The sequence below is a fragment of the Balaenoptera acutorostrata genome, chromosome 12, assembly GCF_949987535.1.
Source record: "Balaenoptera acutorostrata chromosome 12, mBalAcu1.1, whole genome shotgun sequence".
Taxonomy (NCBI): Eukaryota; Metazoa; Chordata; class Mammalia; order Artiodactyla; family Balaenopteridae; genus Balaenoptera; species Balaenoptera acutorostrata.
In genome coordinates, this window is record NC_080075.1 from 93,545,314 (window position 1) to 93,559,339 (window position 14,026).

General features: G+C 52.6%; 1 protein-coding gene across 2 annotated transcripts in view; it reads left to right on the forward strand.

Annotated features, from left to right (window-relative positions):
- PXDN (peroxidasin) overlaps positions 1-14,026 on the forward strand; it is a 66,295-nt gene that overhangs the window by 24,983 nt on the left and 27,286 nt on the right. Inside the window, exons 3-8 of one of the 2 annotated variants that reach the window (XM_057558445.1) lie at positions 610-681; positions 4,354-4,425; positions 7,648-7,719; positions 8,075-8,146; positions 10,181-10,350; positions 12,730-12,847. In XM_057558445.1, the coding sequence (XP_057414428.1) occupies positions 610-681; positions 4,354-4,425; positions 7,648-7,719; positions 8,075-8,146; positions 10,181-10,350; positions 12,730-12,847 (576 nt within the window). The remainder of the gene's footprint in view (positions 1-609; positions 682-4,353; positions 4,426-7,647; positions 7,720-8,074; positions 8,147-10,180; positions 10,351-12,729; positions 12,848-14,026) is intronic. The other variant, XM_057558444.1, reaches the window with a different exon arrangement.

Below are 14,026 nucleotides of genomic sequence, written 5' to 3' on the forward strand. Positions count from 1 at the left end.
CAGGATCGAGGGGACGGCCCTCCTCCTGAGCTAGTACGGGCCCTGGTGGGGCTGGGGTGCTGTCCAGCTGTGTCCCAGGGTTTAGACCCCAACTCCAGGCTGCCATGGGCTGTGCTGAATGCCGTGGGCAGAGACGGGCTCTGGCCCTTCTGCCCAGGAGGTGACTCTTCAGTGCAGGGCCTGGGGGTCAGGAACGGTCACCACTGCCCTGTAAGCCTGATGGGGGGGACATGGATGGCTCGGCCCCCAGCTCCCTCCCTGTGAAAAGGAAAGCTCCGTGGGGAGACACCGACCTCCGGGACACCCTGCACCTCTGCGAGGGCCTCCCAGCTGGCTGGAGGGGAAATGGAAGAGACAGCAGGACAAAGAGAGACGTCTTGTGCAGGAGAGAGGGGATTGCTTCTCTGCTGTGTGCAGAGCTGCAGCGGTGTGCGCTGATACGGACCAGCCCCCTGAGGCAACTTGGAGCTGGGAGTGTCCAGCACCCACAGGGCTCTTGCTTGTGTTAATTTGCATTTAGCGAATGTCAGTGTTAGGTCTGTGGCTTAATCATAACGCAATGCAGAAGCGTGTTGTTTTTTAAATTCTTACTGAGACTTTCTTTCACAGGCTTCTCAACAATAATCAGATCAAGAGTATACCTGGTGGGTCATTTGAAGACTTGGAGAATCTAAAATACCTGTAAGTCATGACCAGTTCTTTACACCAGAGTCTGTTATCTGTATTCGGACTGTTTACTCACTGAGCTAGCTAAATTTTGTACTGTTCATGAATTATTGTAAATACAGTCACGTGAAAAAGAGGTTTTATTTTCGAAAGGTGAGTGAAATTTTGGTTGGGACTTTTAAAATGAGTTGTTATCAGTATAAAGTGCTACCTTATGTGATTTCTAGTGTTTATCTGCTAAGCCTTAAGTAAAATAGGTTGAATAAAATGAAAAACTATAGCCTCTGAAAATCATTCTCGGGTAATAATGACGCTTCTTGAGATGGAAGGTGATAACTTTTGTTCAGCCGCCAGTGTGAACAGCTGACATATTTTGTGGGATCTGAGCTTTCAGGGGTGGGCGAGATGTGAGATGGGAATAACAGATCCCTCTGGAATGTCACTAATTCCTGCTGATTTTCCCCATCTTCCGCCAAGTGATTTCACCTCTTATTTTTATGTAGTTAAATTTTATTCTACCTTTAAAAAGTGATTTGAATTAATGAGTTTATTAGCATTTAAAACATCTGCTTGTTGAAGTCACTTTTGCAGTTAGAAAATGACCTCGCCTGGTTCAGTACCTTCACAGGCACTTATTTTGAAGTTGGAAACTTTAACAAAACACTGAATACATTGCTGGTTCTAACAGATTAGAAGTAAGTATCATGTGCTTTGAGGAAATTACTCTTAACTTTAGGACTGTTCAGCTAGAGCCATTTTAATGAGGGATTGGTATCAGTGATTTTGGGGGAAACGTGTGGCTGAAGTGAACCTGGATGTCTCCAGGTCCTGTTGAGTTTAGGTGAGACAGTGGTTATGAGCAAGAGGTAACATTAACTCTGTATTAAATACGTCTTCCTCCACGAAGAATCTGAAAATGTCGTGTCTACACACTTTTCTCCATCACTTTTGACGCAGTATATTAATTTTTCATTAGCAATGTTCACACTAAGCCTTGTTGCTCATTTTTAAAATGAGGGAAAGGTCTTCTATTTATTCTTGAGTTTTCATTTATTTACTTACGTTTTGTTTTGGTTTTTGATTTTACGTGCTGTGTAAGCTCCAGAAGAAAGCCTAGATTTCTTAGAAGCAGAGTCCTTTAACTGATAGCCAGTTTTTGCAGTGCGTGTGTGCGTGTTTAGTCTGTTTTTATAAAAAAATTTTTTTTACTTTAATTTTTATTTTTTTGGTTTGAATTACTTAAGAGCGACTTATCATTTACCCTAGTAGTTAGGGATACTTCATTTTTCACTTAGGACAGTTTTTAAAAATAATACTTTTAAACCTCGTCTGTTGACGGGCTTCCTTTCAAGGCATCCACGCGCCAACCTTTCCCCCTCCCACCTGAACTCATCTGAGACGCCCACGCAGTAGGTTCCGGGGTCACCGGGATGGGCTGAGCAGTGGTCGGCAGTAACGGCGGGGAGATGGACCACTGTGAGAACAGACACCAGGACAAGGTTGCAGCTGTGGCGGGAAGGGGTCCCGTGACCCTGCCATGCTGCTACTGCAGCTCCCAGCCTCCTCCTCTGACTTCCCAGACCACACCGGGAGGGTCCATCCTGACAGGCACTGACTTAGGAGACTGTGCGGTATGCATCTTAAATGTTTAAGAAGGCTTCCACAATTTATTGATTATTGCAGCCTTGGTATTTATCTAATCAGTGCCAAAGTGTATTTTTGGAGGTTGAGTGTTCCTTACGTGCTGGAGCTCCAGTGCCTTCTGGTAAGGAATACACCTTCGCCTTCATTAAGCTTTCCAAATGATGAAATTAACCCTTGAGGTAGTTAGAACTCATATTCAAAGGGTCAACTCTATGATGAAGTAGAAAATTATTTATGATTTATTGTTAGATCAGATCATGATCAATACCGAGTTATTCTTAGGAAAACAGATTATGCTCCAATGTCTTTACCAGCATGCCTTCATACATACTAGTTTGGTTCAATTGCATGTATTCTTTGACAGGATTCCTTTACTCTCATCTTCTTGAAGTGCATGAAAGGTGATGTCCATGTTGATATTTTGTTTTGCTTGTTTGTGTTTAAGAAACAGGCACAGAAACCTTTGTTCAGACTTACCTCCTATAGGGTTAGCAGTAGGAGAAATAACTCACACCTGGACAGGAGTTGCACGGGTGAGGCCCTATTCCAAAGCTCTCTATATGTTCGTTGAATTTCAGTGACCCTGTGAGGTACTGCTATTCACTCCATCTTACACACGAGAAACGGAGGCAGAGAACGTTAATTCTTACTCAAGACGCACAGCCAGTAGGTGGCAGTTAAAGGATTCAGACCCCACAGCCTGGAGAAGTAATGTCTGTGCCAGGCCTCTTGCAGGCACTGGGCCTCAGTTTCAGGGGAATTCTGGCTGGTTTGTGTTAAGGCTTGTAGTTCTTGGTGAAGTCGCCTCAGCAGATTTGCACAGAGAGAGAAGGGAAAACGCTTGGAAGGATTGCAGCGATTAAAGGCAGCACAGCAGGTCCTGTTAGACTGGGCCCTGCACCAAATATTATTAAGTAAAATGCAGTAAAACGCATGTCCTGGAAATGAAGTAGGCGACATTACAAGCATTGAGACAAAGCGGTGTCGTTTATTAAGTGGGTGGGTGAGAGCCCAACCACCAAGCATCCAGCGTGCAGAGAAGGATCTGCCTGAGTTACATTATAGGAAAGGTGTGGATTTTGATCCGTCCCTCTGCCCACGTCAGCGATGGAGAAATGCCCAGGGCAAGTATCTCCACATCTGAGTACAGACGGCCGTGGTAGAGATGTGTTCTGAGGTCCAGGACAGATGGGTGGACCCAACACACATGGTTTTGTGTTTCTGGTGGAATTGGATACTTTGGTGTGAAAATCTTCACCCTTGATGGGTTCCTTCAGGAGTTGGCCAGCTTCTTCTGGAAAGGACAGGGCAGTACACGCTTGAAGCTTTGAGGACCATACGTCTCTGTTTCCACAGGGCACAAAATCAGCCATAGACCACAGTAAATGAGTCGGCATGGCTGCATGCCAACAAAACTGTATTTTCGGACACTGAAATGTGAATTTCACGTGATTTTCATGTATTTCGAAATATTCTTCTTTTGAAATTTTTAGCCATTTAGAAACATAAGAACCTTTCTTAGCGTGCAGGCCATACAGAAACAGGCAGCGGGCCCATTGGGTGGTTCTTCTGATCAGCCTTGGTTGCTTCTGTTGTAGGAGAATGGTATTCTGAGTAGAAAACAGATTATGTAGTCTTTGTAATTTCTCTTCCCCAGATTATTTCTGGGCATTTTGAAACTGTGTCAGTATCAGTTACAGAAGCTTATATTCAATGCATTTTACCTGTTTGTCAGGAAATGATTTTATTTTCTTCAGGCTTTGAAGCAAATGCTTTGTCAGCTGCTCATAAGCTGTCCTCCAAGAATCTGTTAGTTTCCTGAAGACATGGCGGTGGTCTGATCATCTCCAGTTGGAGGTTTTCCTTAGAAAGGGGAAGGGGAGCCTCCTTGGAGGAACTGTACTTACCGTGTAAACGTTCTGTTTGTATCGTAATACGATCATGAATTTGAAAACTGTCCCCACGTGCCAACTGAATTCTTCTCTCCACCCTGAGTTACGGCCTGGCGTGCGTGTGCTAATCCTCCCGTGTTTCTTGTTTCAGCTATCTGTACAAGAATGAGATCCAGTCAATTGACAGGCAAGCGTTTAAGGGACTTGCCTCTCTAGAGCAACTGTAAGTGCCTCTCCTCTGCTCTGCGGTGTCTTGGATTTCACCTGCCCTTTGCCTCTTGCAGGGAAAAATAGGCCGAGTCTGCTGTTTGCACGATGCATGTCTGTGCCCCGGGGCGTAGGGCTGTGTGCATGCAGATGACAAAGCCGTGGTCCCTCCCTCCTTCTGACCCCACCCATCTGGGCAGCCATCCCACACCCTGTGCCCTGCCTTCCTGGGACAAGGACCAGTATCACCGGGTGACCCCTGTCCCCATGGTGCTTCCAGTATAACAAGATAGACTTGCAAACAGATCTGAGCCAGTAGAGGTCTTTCGGGGAGAAGTGGGGACCAGCAGGTGGTTTCCTCGTACAGTATTTCCTGTTTGTGAATCTGCACGTCCTGTTTACTTTGGTCATTCATGACGTCAGTATTTTGGAGAAAATAAACTTTTCCAGTTAGGGTACGCTGGATGTTGCTTCTTGGGCTGCATATGAAGTCCTACTTTGCTGTGAAGTCAGCATGCCCATTTTAAGCAGAATTCCTGGTCAGAGGCATTTTCTGACTTGTTTGCTTGGCCGGTCACCTGTCCAGCGATGGGCTGGAGTCGTCGCGTGTCAGGCAGTTTTATTCACGTGATGCTGCAGCCGAGGCTGTGGTTAGGGTTTTGTCACTCGGCCGGACATGGAAACATCTCCAGAGACCTTGAGGCAGAGCTGGGGAGGCCTCACCTGAACCAGGAGCTTCCGAAGCACACGCAGGGCTCTTGTGTTCAGATACCCGTTTATTTATCCAGCTGAGAGCCACTTTCCCGAGCCTGCTGTGCTCGTCGTGGACTGGATTTAGAAAGAAGCTGCATGTGAGGGGTTGTACACCCTCGGCTTCCGGGAGAATGACACAGGGATCAGATCGTCACAGAAACACGTGGGAATATCTGGAGAACTCCAGGTGGAGGGAGGGTCCCCGGAACACGTTCCTGCATCCGACTCAGTTTTAATGGATCTGGGGCTGGGATTTACACGTGCTGTCAGGTGTGGAGCTAAGTGAGGCCCATCGAGCCTTGGGAGGGGGTGAGCGGGGTTATTTTTGAGGAAGACAGAGGCAAAGTCTGGGAGAAATGAGGAGGGAAGGAGAATGGCATCCACAGAGCGCCGAGTGGGAGTTGGTGACCAAGGTCCCAGGGATTTGGGACAGCGTCCTAAGTCAGGCTGCCTCCAAACCCAGGATCAGGCGCTGGGGGTGAGGGGTCCCTGCTGCTGAGACTTAGGGATGAAGAGAGATTGGGACCCGTCCCCGCCCCTCGGGGAGGCACTGTGAGGGGGAGGGGAGCGTTCCCCTAGGAACGCGCTCAGATCTGCCCCTGCCGCGTGCAGAGCGCTTTGGGTCCCCATCCTCGCGGGCCCCCCATGCCCAGCGCTGGCACACGTGCTCCAGCGGAGGGGAGGCTGGTCCCCAGCCCCGTGTCTGCCCAGCATCTCGGCTCTCGCAGGCCTTAAAAGATAAGCGGAGGCTTATACGAATGTTTAGAGTTTATTTGAGCGAAATCGATTGGGACAGAGCCTCAGCAACCGGCCATGTGTGGACACCCCCTGGCCCAGGGCTCGGGGGAAGCTCGTGGAGCAGGTGCAGATGCAGAGCAGGGCACTTGGTGACGGGCTGCAGCCTCGGGCCGGCTGGCTGCCCGAAGTGTGTCCTTAGCTCTGGTCTCTAACCCGGAGGCGCTGACAGGCTCCTTAGGCCGCGCGTTAGACCCGCCCTGTCCAGCAGGCTCACCTGGGCTCCCTGAGAGGCCAGCCGCGGGCAGGGCGCAGGGACCGTGGACGGCGCTGGGGGCTCCCTTCCTGCCTTCGGCCCGTTTTCCTCCACCATCGGGAGAGGTGGCCACAGCCCTGGAGGCCTGTGAACCCCGAGCCCCTCAAGGCAGCACATCCGGTCAGCCTCTCCCTGGCTGTCGGCACGTGGAGTTTTAAACAGCATCAGATTGGGACCGGCGTGTCTTCCCTTCTCTCCCCGCCTTGGTTTCGCCCTGGACCTAGCCGGCCCGCAGTCTCCGGAGCAGCGCGGCTGAGCGTGTCTGCCCCCAGTGTCTGTGCTTGATGGGCGGTCCCGGGACTGCTCCACGGTGGCCACTGGAAGTGCCCGTCCTGAATAGCCAGGACGGGGCGCTTCCTGCCCCCGTCATCCTGCCCGCAGGCCCCCACTCTCGCAGGGAGGGCGGTGGGTGGGCACAGACCCGGCCCCCACCAGGCTGCCTGCCGGCGGAAGAGGGTGGGCATCTATCTGCGGCCACGTGGTCACCGGGGTGGTTCTCCCGGCGGGCTGGCCCAGGGCAGGCCGGACACCGACAGGACAGGGCGAGGGACCTTGAGGTTCCATCATTTCAGAAAGTCAGTGAAAGGCTGCACCTGGTGGGGGGAGTGTGGAGAGAGCTCTCCTTTGCGTGGCTTTGTGCTGGGACCCTGCTGGTCCCAGCGTCTCGTGAAGACGCAGCCTGGCGTGTTGGGCCAGGTCCCGGTGTGGCAGGAGGGCACCAGTTAGAGGGGCTTCCGTGTATTTCTAAGGGAAAAGCCCACCAATTTTCAAAGCGAGAAAAGCGGTATGCAGGACAATGAGAAGAAATTAGTTTTACGAAAAAATGTGTAACTTATGGCAAGTAAGGACTCAAATGGAAAGAAGTATAAGCTCTGGATGGTCTATGTAATTAAAGGACATTTGAGGAAATACATTATTTCGCTTAACTCAGGGTCAGGTTTCTTCTCTTATTTCTGTAGTAGCTGTTTCTGTAGCTGAAAAACAATATACCCAATGTCACCTTGAAGTGTAAGTCTCCTAAATCCGTGTGTAAGTTAAAAGATTGGAATGAAGGCATTCGCATACCTGCATGTGTGGTGTAATGAAGATCACGTTGATTTTTTTCTAGAAAGGTCCATGTATTTGGAGAGCTGGGCGCCCCTGGCTTTCCCCGCTGGGTGGGGAGGAAGCCCAGTGGGTGTGCTTGACCCTTAGTCGTATTGTCCAGTCCGTCATTTAAGGTCTGCACCCAGTTTTCCGTTGTCTTTAATCTTCCTATTTGATGACTTCGTTTGTTTTCCATACAATGTAGGAGATCTAGAGAGTTATCTATTGACGTGTGGATTTGAAATGACTTAGAGAACAAATGTTTTCAGCAAAACCCTATAGATCTATTAAAAAGTATAAAATTGTTTAAAATTTGTTTCTTTTTCCCATTTTTAAAAACTCCTCTAGATACCTGCACTTTAATCAGATAGAAACTTTGGACCCAGAGTCATTTCAACATTTGCCGAAGCTGGAGAGGCTGTAAGTAGTGTTACCTTCTTGGTTGCCCCTCTTTACCTGCAGGTCCTGGAGCTTGTGGCTCTGTCCATTTACTGTAACAGAAAGAATATCTATGTCTGTTCAAACAACCGGGAAACGTCTCAGTAGGAAATCTGTGCTCTCCTCTAACAGTTCAGAAGTGGGAATAGTGATAAAATAGAAAAAAAAATAGTTATTTTCTGTACTAAATAACATTGTTCTTAAATTCATTTATATTAAACAAAGGCAGTCACTGGGATGTTCTTTAAAAGCTGATTTATTTGACTGCTATACTCTTTTCTGCACGTCTAGGAAAGTATTTTAAAGAATTGCTGTGGTTTATCACCTCTTTCAACAGGTTTTTACATAACAACCGAATTACACATTTGGTTCCGGGAACATTTAATCACTTGGAATCTATGAAAAGATTGTAAGTATAATAACCCTTTATGCTGTCTTTTCAGCAAAGACTAATAATTTCTTCATGTCATGCATTTACCTGACCCCTTTTACTGGGTATTTCAAAGAAGAGTTCATCACAGTCTGGATATGAATTAGGAAGGGAGGGTGGATTAAGCCATCAGAACGCCAAACCAAGACCTAGCTGGCTTGGGGGAATGTGGCAACAGATTAACCCTTTAATAGGCAAGGGAGACGTTTTTAAAAATCAATTTTAAATTCCTCAAATTAATTTTTAATTCCATGTTACATATTGTACTGGTGGAAATAAAATTGGCCTAGAAGTAATCTCTAAACTGTATTGCAGTCCTTTTATTCAGGCATGCACGTAACTGAATTCTGTCCATTTTTAGGTCTCTAAAAATAATTTATCTTTACAGTGAGTAATTTCTTATAATAGCTGATGGAGAAAGCTATCTGACATCTTTTTTGTGTTTTTCGCCGAGGTCTTGAAGGCCATTGTTTTTCAGTTAGATATTACTGAGAGTGTACAATGAACTGGATTTAAGAAAGAGATAGAAAAGTCAAATTACCAAGCCTGGGCCCAGAGTGGCCTTTGTTTCTCTCCTGAGTTAAGTAAGACACAGAGTTTCCTCACTATTTACGATTTTTTTCTTCATAGGATAAAGAAATCCCCAGCCAAACTAAAAACTACGTTCTAGGGTGGCAGATGAGAGAAACACCGCCTGTTTGGTAGATAAGAGAGGGTAGGAAAGAAATTGCCAGAAGTTGCCAAGACGAGCTCAGGGCACGCAGGGGTTACCTGAGTCTACAGAAGGCTGGAAAGGTTCTTCTCCGTCTCCGCCTCCTTTTTGGCCTTTTGATGGTCTAGCTCTGCCCTCTGCATCGGCTCGGCCTGTGAAACCCTAGGTTTCTCGGCCCCAGTCAGTGGACCTCCCCCTCCCCGCCAGACGGCAGAGGGGAGCGTGCAGTCGGGGGCTTTCGGCCCAGGGGCCGCTGGCTGGGGTCACACGCCTGCTCATCCACTGTCCCTGGGGCCCGTCCTGAGCACAGAGGTCCTGCCGTTTATTCAGAGGGGCTCTGGGGTCAGCGGGCGCCGGAAGGTCCTGGGTCCCCCACGGCCTGCTGACCTGAGGAATCGGCCGGGGGGAGGTTCTGTCGTGTCTGCGTTGAGCCCTGTGGATTCCGCGGGATGTGGTCATCAGAGCTGGCCATCCAGCCAGAGGGCCAGCTCTACCTGCCGCCCCCTCCTAGCCAGCGTCCTGGAGAAATGCAAGTGGGAGGTGTGACATCACAGGCCCGCCTCCCTGGGGTGGGAACTCACTGGACGCCCGAGGGCAGCCCCTCGGCTCTGAGCCCGGGGAGCCCCCCTCTGAATGCAGTCAGCCCTGCTGCCACGTCCTCGGTCTTGACGCGAGCTGGTTCACGTCCCCCCGTTACACTCCTTACCTTGTGCTTTGCTGCATAAATGGCCATCGTCTCCGAGGGAGGAGATGACACCCTGCCTGTTCCACGTGTTGGGACGGATGCGTCCAGCTTCATGGGGCACTTTCTCCCAGAACTTTCAGGATAATTCAGCCGCTGAGATTTGTGCCCTGTGGGCTGACTGTCCTTTAGGGCGTATTTAAGGGTTAAGTGAGGTAGTACATGATGACGCGGTACCAGCGGTGATGAGAATTCGGGAATCGTTCCGGGTGGTGGGGACTTCTGCATTACTGACTTTATGAGGCCCCTGTCTTGTGCTTTTCCTGAAACTTCCCGGACTCGTCCAGCACGTATTTGCCCCTCAGTCGGTCTTGAACCTAAAATATACGGTATTTGATTGCTCCTTTCACCACCCTTTATTTGCATTATTCGGGTTTCCCCCGCTCTCGGGCTCGTCTCTCTGCCGAGTGTGGCCCTCTGCTGGGTCCCCTGGTCAGGCAGGACCGGGTCAGAGTCTGTTGTCTGCAGGCCCCATCACTGCTGGTCAGTTCGGGTCTGCCTGGCCCGGGTCAGCCCTTGCCCGTCCCACGTCTCACCGGCTGCGGCTTCCTTCTCGTAGGCGTCTGGACTCCAACGCGCTTCACTGTGACTGTGAGATCCTGTGGCTGGCGGACTTGCTGAAGAGCTACGCCCGGTCGGGGAACGCGCAGGCAGCGGCCACCTGTGAATACCCCAGGCATATCCAGGGGCGGTCGGTGGCCGCCATCACCCCGGAAGAGCTGGACTGTGGTGAGTGAGTCCTGGGGCCCAAGCCCGCGTTGGCGTCCAGAGGGCGTGGCGTGTGCAGCCTGGTCTCCAGCTGTCACTGGCCGATCCCACAGATCAGGTCTGGGTGGGGCCTGACCGGACCCTGCGTTACAAAGCCCGTCTCTGTAGTACCTATACAGAGAAACTAACTGTCTGGTAATAAATTTGGGCTTTGTTTTCAGGTTTCCCTGCAAACAAAAAATAGCAACCTGAAGTGCACCACTACCTCTGTCGTTCCTTCCAGCCCTCTGCCTTTAGAGGCTGCAGCTGCCTGGCCGGCAGGACCCCATGGTGGGCTGGGGGGCGGGGGCGGGGGCGGTTTCTGGGGGTGGGCGCAGGGCTGCTGGCTGGGAGCTGGCGGCCTCCTGGGTCTGGATCTGGGTGGTGGCCACGCAGAGTGGCCGTAGGCCGAGTTCGTCTGGCTTGTTGCACCTGTGCACCGCTTGCGCGTACGCAGTGCCTCACGAAGAAACACAAGAAAAGGAACGAAATCAAAGCTCGCAGGACAGATCTTCCTACTAAATAAACGCCCAAGGAATCCAGCTTTTCTTTTAAGTTTAGCATTTTATCGGGGGTGGGGGGGGTGGTGCTAAAATTAGGTTCTCCAGGGCATCATTATGATTTTCAAATATTGAAAACAAAATTAATTACTTTGAAGGTCACTCCACCTCATAGTAACCCCCCCAGTTATGTAACTTCACTCGTTGCCGTGGGTAACGCTTTATGAACGACCCCGGTACAGCCAGCCTCCTTGCCTTCAGTGTGTGCAGCTGACTGGTTTCGGTCCCAGGGCCACCCTGTGGCCTCTGTGTGTCGTGCCCTCGTCTTTGTAAGGGCCGCTCTGGTGGCAGGGGCCCCCCGGGGTGGGCAGCAGTGCTGTGCTGTGTGCACCCCGTTCTCGAGACCGTCCCCTTAGGACCGGCTTCCTGGGGGAAGGACGGGTGGGGGAGGGGAGGATGCTCCCTCTGACCTCTGACCTCTGCCCTCTGGACCTGCTCGGGGGTCACGACAGGTTCACTTCCCTGTGCCCATCTTGGGTCTGCCCTCCTGAGTCAGCCTGGGTTCTGCCCACCTCTCTTCTGGGGGAGGAGCAGACCCTCCTCCCCTCACCCCACCCCGGCCCAGCTCCGACCTTGTCAACAGGGGCCAGGCTGGGGTGACAAAGGCGGTGGTGCTTTGAGCTTTGTGAACTCCCGGGGCCTCGCGGGTCGCCTGGGGACGATGCCTCTGCCCTCAGTGTCCTGGAAGGTCCTCAGTTGCTGCCCGTCACTCGGGGTCACTGGGGGGCGCTCAGGGGGGGTGGTTCCCTCCTCCAGCTCCTTCCCCACCATTGCCTCTTCCTGGAGAGAGAATGGAGAAGCAGAGCTTTCTCAGAGTTCCCAAATCCAGCACATCAGAGAGGATGGTGCGTAGGGCCGGGCAGTGGGGCTGGGGGTCCTCCGGCCACACAGAGGGAGCTGCAGTGTCCAGACGGGCGCGGGAGCAGGACGCCTGGGAGTGGAGACGGGAGCAGCGCAGTTTCGGGGGGTTCGCGCGGACGGCGGTGAGTCCGAGGGGTTTCCTGTTGACGCTGTGCAGCGATAGACACGCACACGGCCTTTTGTGCTTGTTGAAGATGCCAGATGTTGTGAAGGCACTGTGCACACACTTGCAGGCACATGCACAGGTACACACACGCACATACACGCATGTACACACACACAGGAGCACACGCATTTGCACGTGAGCGTGCTTTTTCTTTTTGCACGTGGCAGGTCAGTGAATACATCTGGGCTTAGAGGGGTCAGTTCTCCGAGTTTCCTAGTTAGGAGGTGACCAGTCCAGCCTGCTGTGAGGACACAGAGAGGACAGTCACCCAGCAGCTGGAGTGCAGGAGGGAGGCCTCTCTGTGCTCAGAGACTGGGTGGCCGCGGGGGACTGCAGTGGGCACCCCACACTGAGATGGTCCCAGGGTTGGAAGCCCCTGGCCGCACCTGCACAGCCTCTGCCTTCGGGGTGGCTTCAGCTGAAAAGTGCCGTTGTCTGTCCTTTCATTCCCTAAAACTGTGACTCACGAGTGTCCGGCTCTCTCGGGGGGAGCGTCCACTGAGGTCGTCACCCGGTGCTTTGTCTGTCAGAGGCTCAGCGCCACCCGGTTGCCAGGGTTCTCAGCGGGTGGACCTCAGGTGCTGGCAATGCTGTGTAATTCGGCTCTAAAACACCATCTTCCCCATGGAAGAAGGAACGGCCCCCCTGCCGTTCTCGTGGGAGTGATTTTGGTTTGAACGTGTGCGATTTTGTCTTCAACAGAAGGGATTTGCTCTGGGTTCTTGTCACGTGACGGTTTAAGACCAGGAGGGTCTGCTTTCCTTTTTGGTGCAGAAAGGCCACGGATCACGTCGGAGCCGCAGGATGCAGACGTCACCCTGGGCAACACTGTCTTCTTCACCTGCAGGGCTGAGGGCAACCCCAAGCCCGAGATCATCTGGCTCCGAAACAAGTAAGTGGCTCTGGACGGGCCGCCGGGGGCGCCGGGTCCCTTTCCATCCAGATGCCCCGTGAACCGCGGCCGAGCCGCCCGCCGTCCGGCCCACCCTGACCCTTCCTCCTCCTCCCTGGAAGGAGAGTAAAGAGGAGGGAACGTTTCTCGTGCATCCTTCCTGCTTTGAAGTCGCCGCCGGGCACACCCCGGCCTCTGCGCGGCGCACGGCCCGAGTCGCCCTCTGCCGGGCTTGGTCCTGGTCAGCGAGGCCGGTCAACACGGAAGGGGCGGTTACCCCGCCCGAGTGAGGAACGGGAGGGAACCGGGGCTGTCTCCCGCCCGCCCACCTGCTCTGGCGGCAGCCGTGGGGTCTGGTCCCTGGGTCCCGAGGAGGTGAGGGAGGGTCTTCCCTGCGGGTGGCATCTTCAGGGAGACCCTGTGAGGTGAGCGCATGCACTTTGCTCCTGTGCGTCTGATTTGTCTCCGGAAACCCAGGCCTCGCCTTCTGTCCACAAGCATCTTGGTATGGGAGAGGGGGATGCAGTCAGATCCCTGCGGGGCCCAGGGATCAGACCCCCGAGGGTCGTCTGGGTTGAAGGGCAGCACTTGTACGCATCTGCTTTGAACCGAGTCCTGGGAAGGAAACCTCGGTGTGAGAGCAGGTCGTCGTCGCCCGCGTGCTTCTTGTAAACGCGAGCACCCCGGCCCGCGCTCGCTCACGAACAGAACCCTCCTGTGGGTTCAGTGTGGCCCCGCAGAGCCCCTGCCGGGTCCAGTCGCGACGGTGAGAGGCGACGGGCCCCCGACACCAGCTCTCGAGTCCAGTGGTGTTTGCAGAGGAGAGGAACAGGGCAGCGAGCCTGGGCGCGGGGGGGTCACCTGAGATGCACCTGCCACGGAGGCGTGCAGTGGTTCTAGGCCTGGCTTTGTCGTCGACCTAGCGCAGCTGACGCCGGGCTCGGGGCCAGAGCTGTGTGGGGAACGTGAGATGCTGGCCTGTCCCCAGTGCCTTGGGATCTGGGACAGCTCTGAGGGCGACAAGAGGTAAATTCCAGAGCGAACACGGGAGGGCTTCCGTCGGGGAGTGTGCGTTCAAAAGGCAGAGAAGCACAGATTCGCTCAAGGCCGGCACACCTGCATTCGTGAGTGGTTCACACCCACGTTTGTAAGTCAACACATTGGTACCAAGAGTTAACA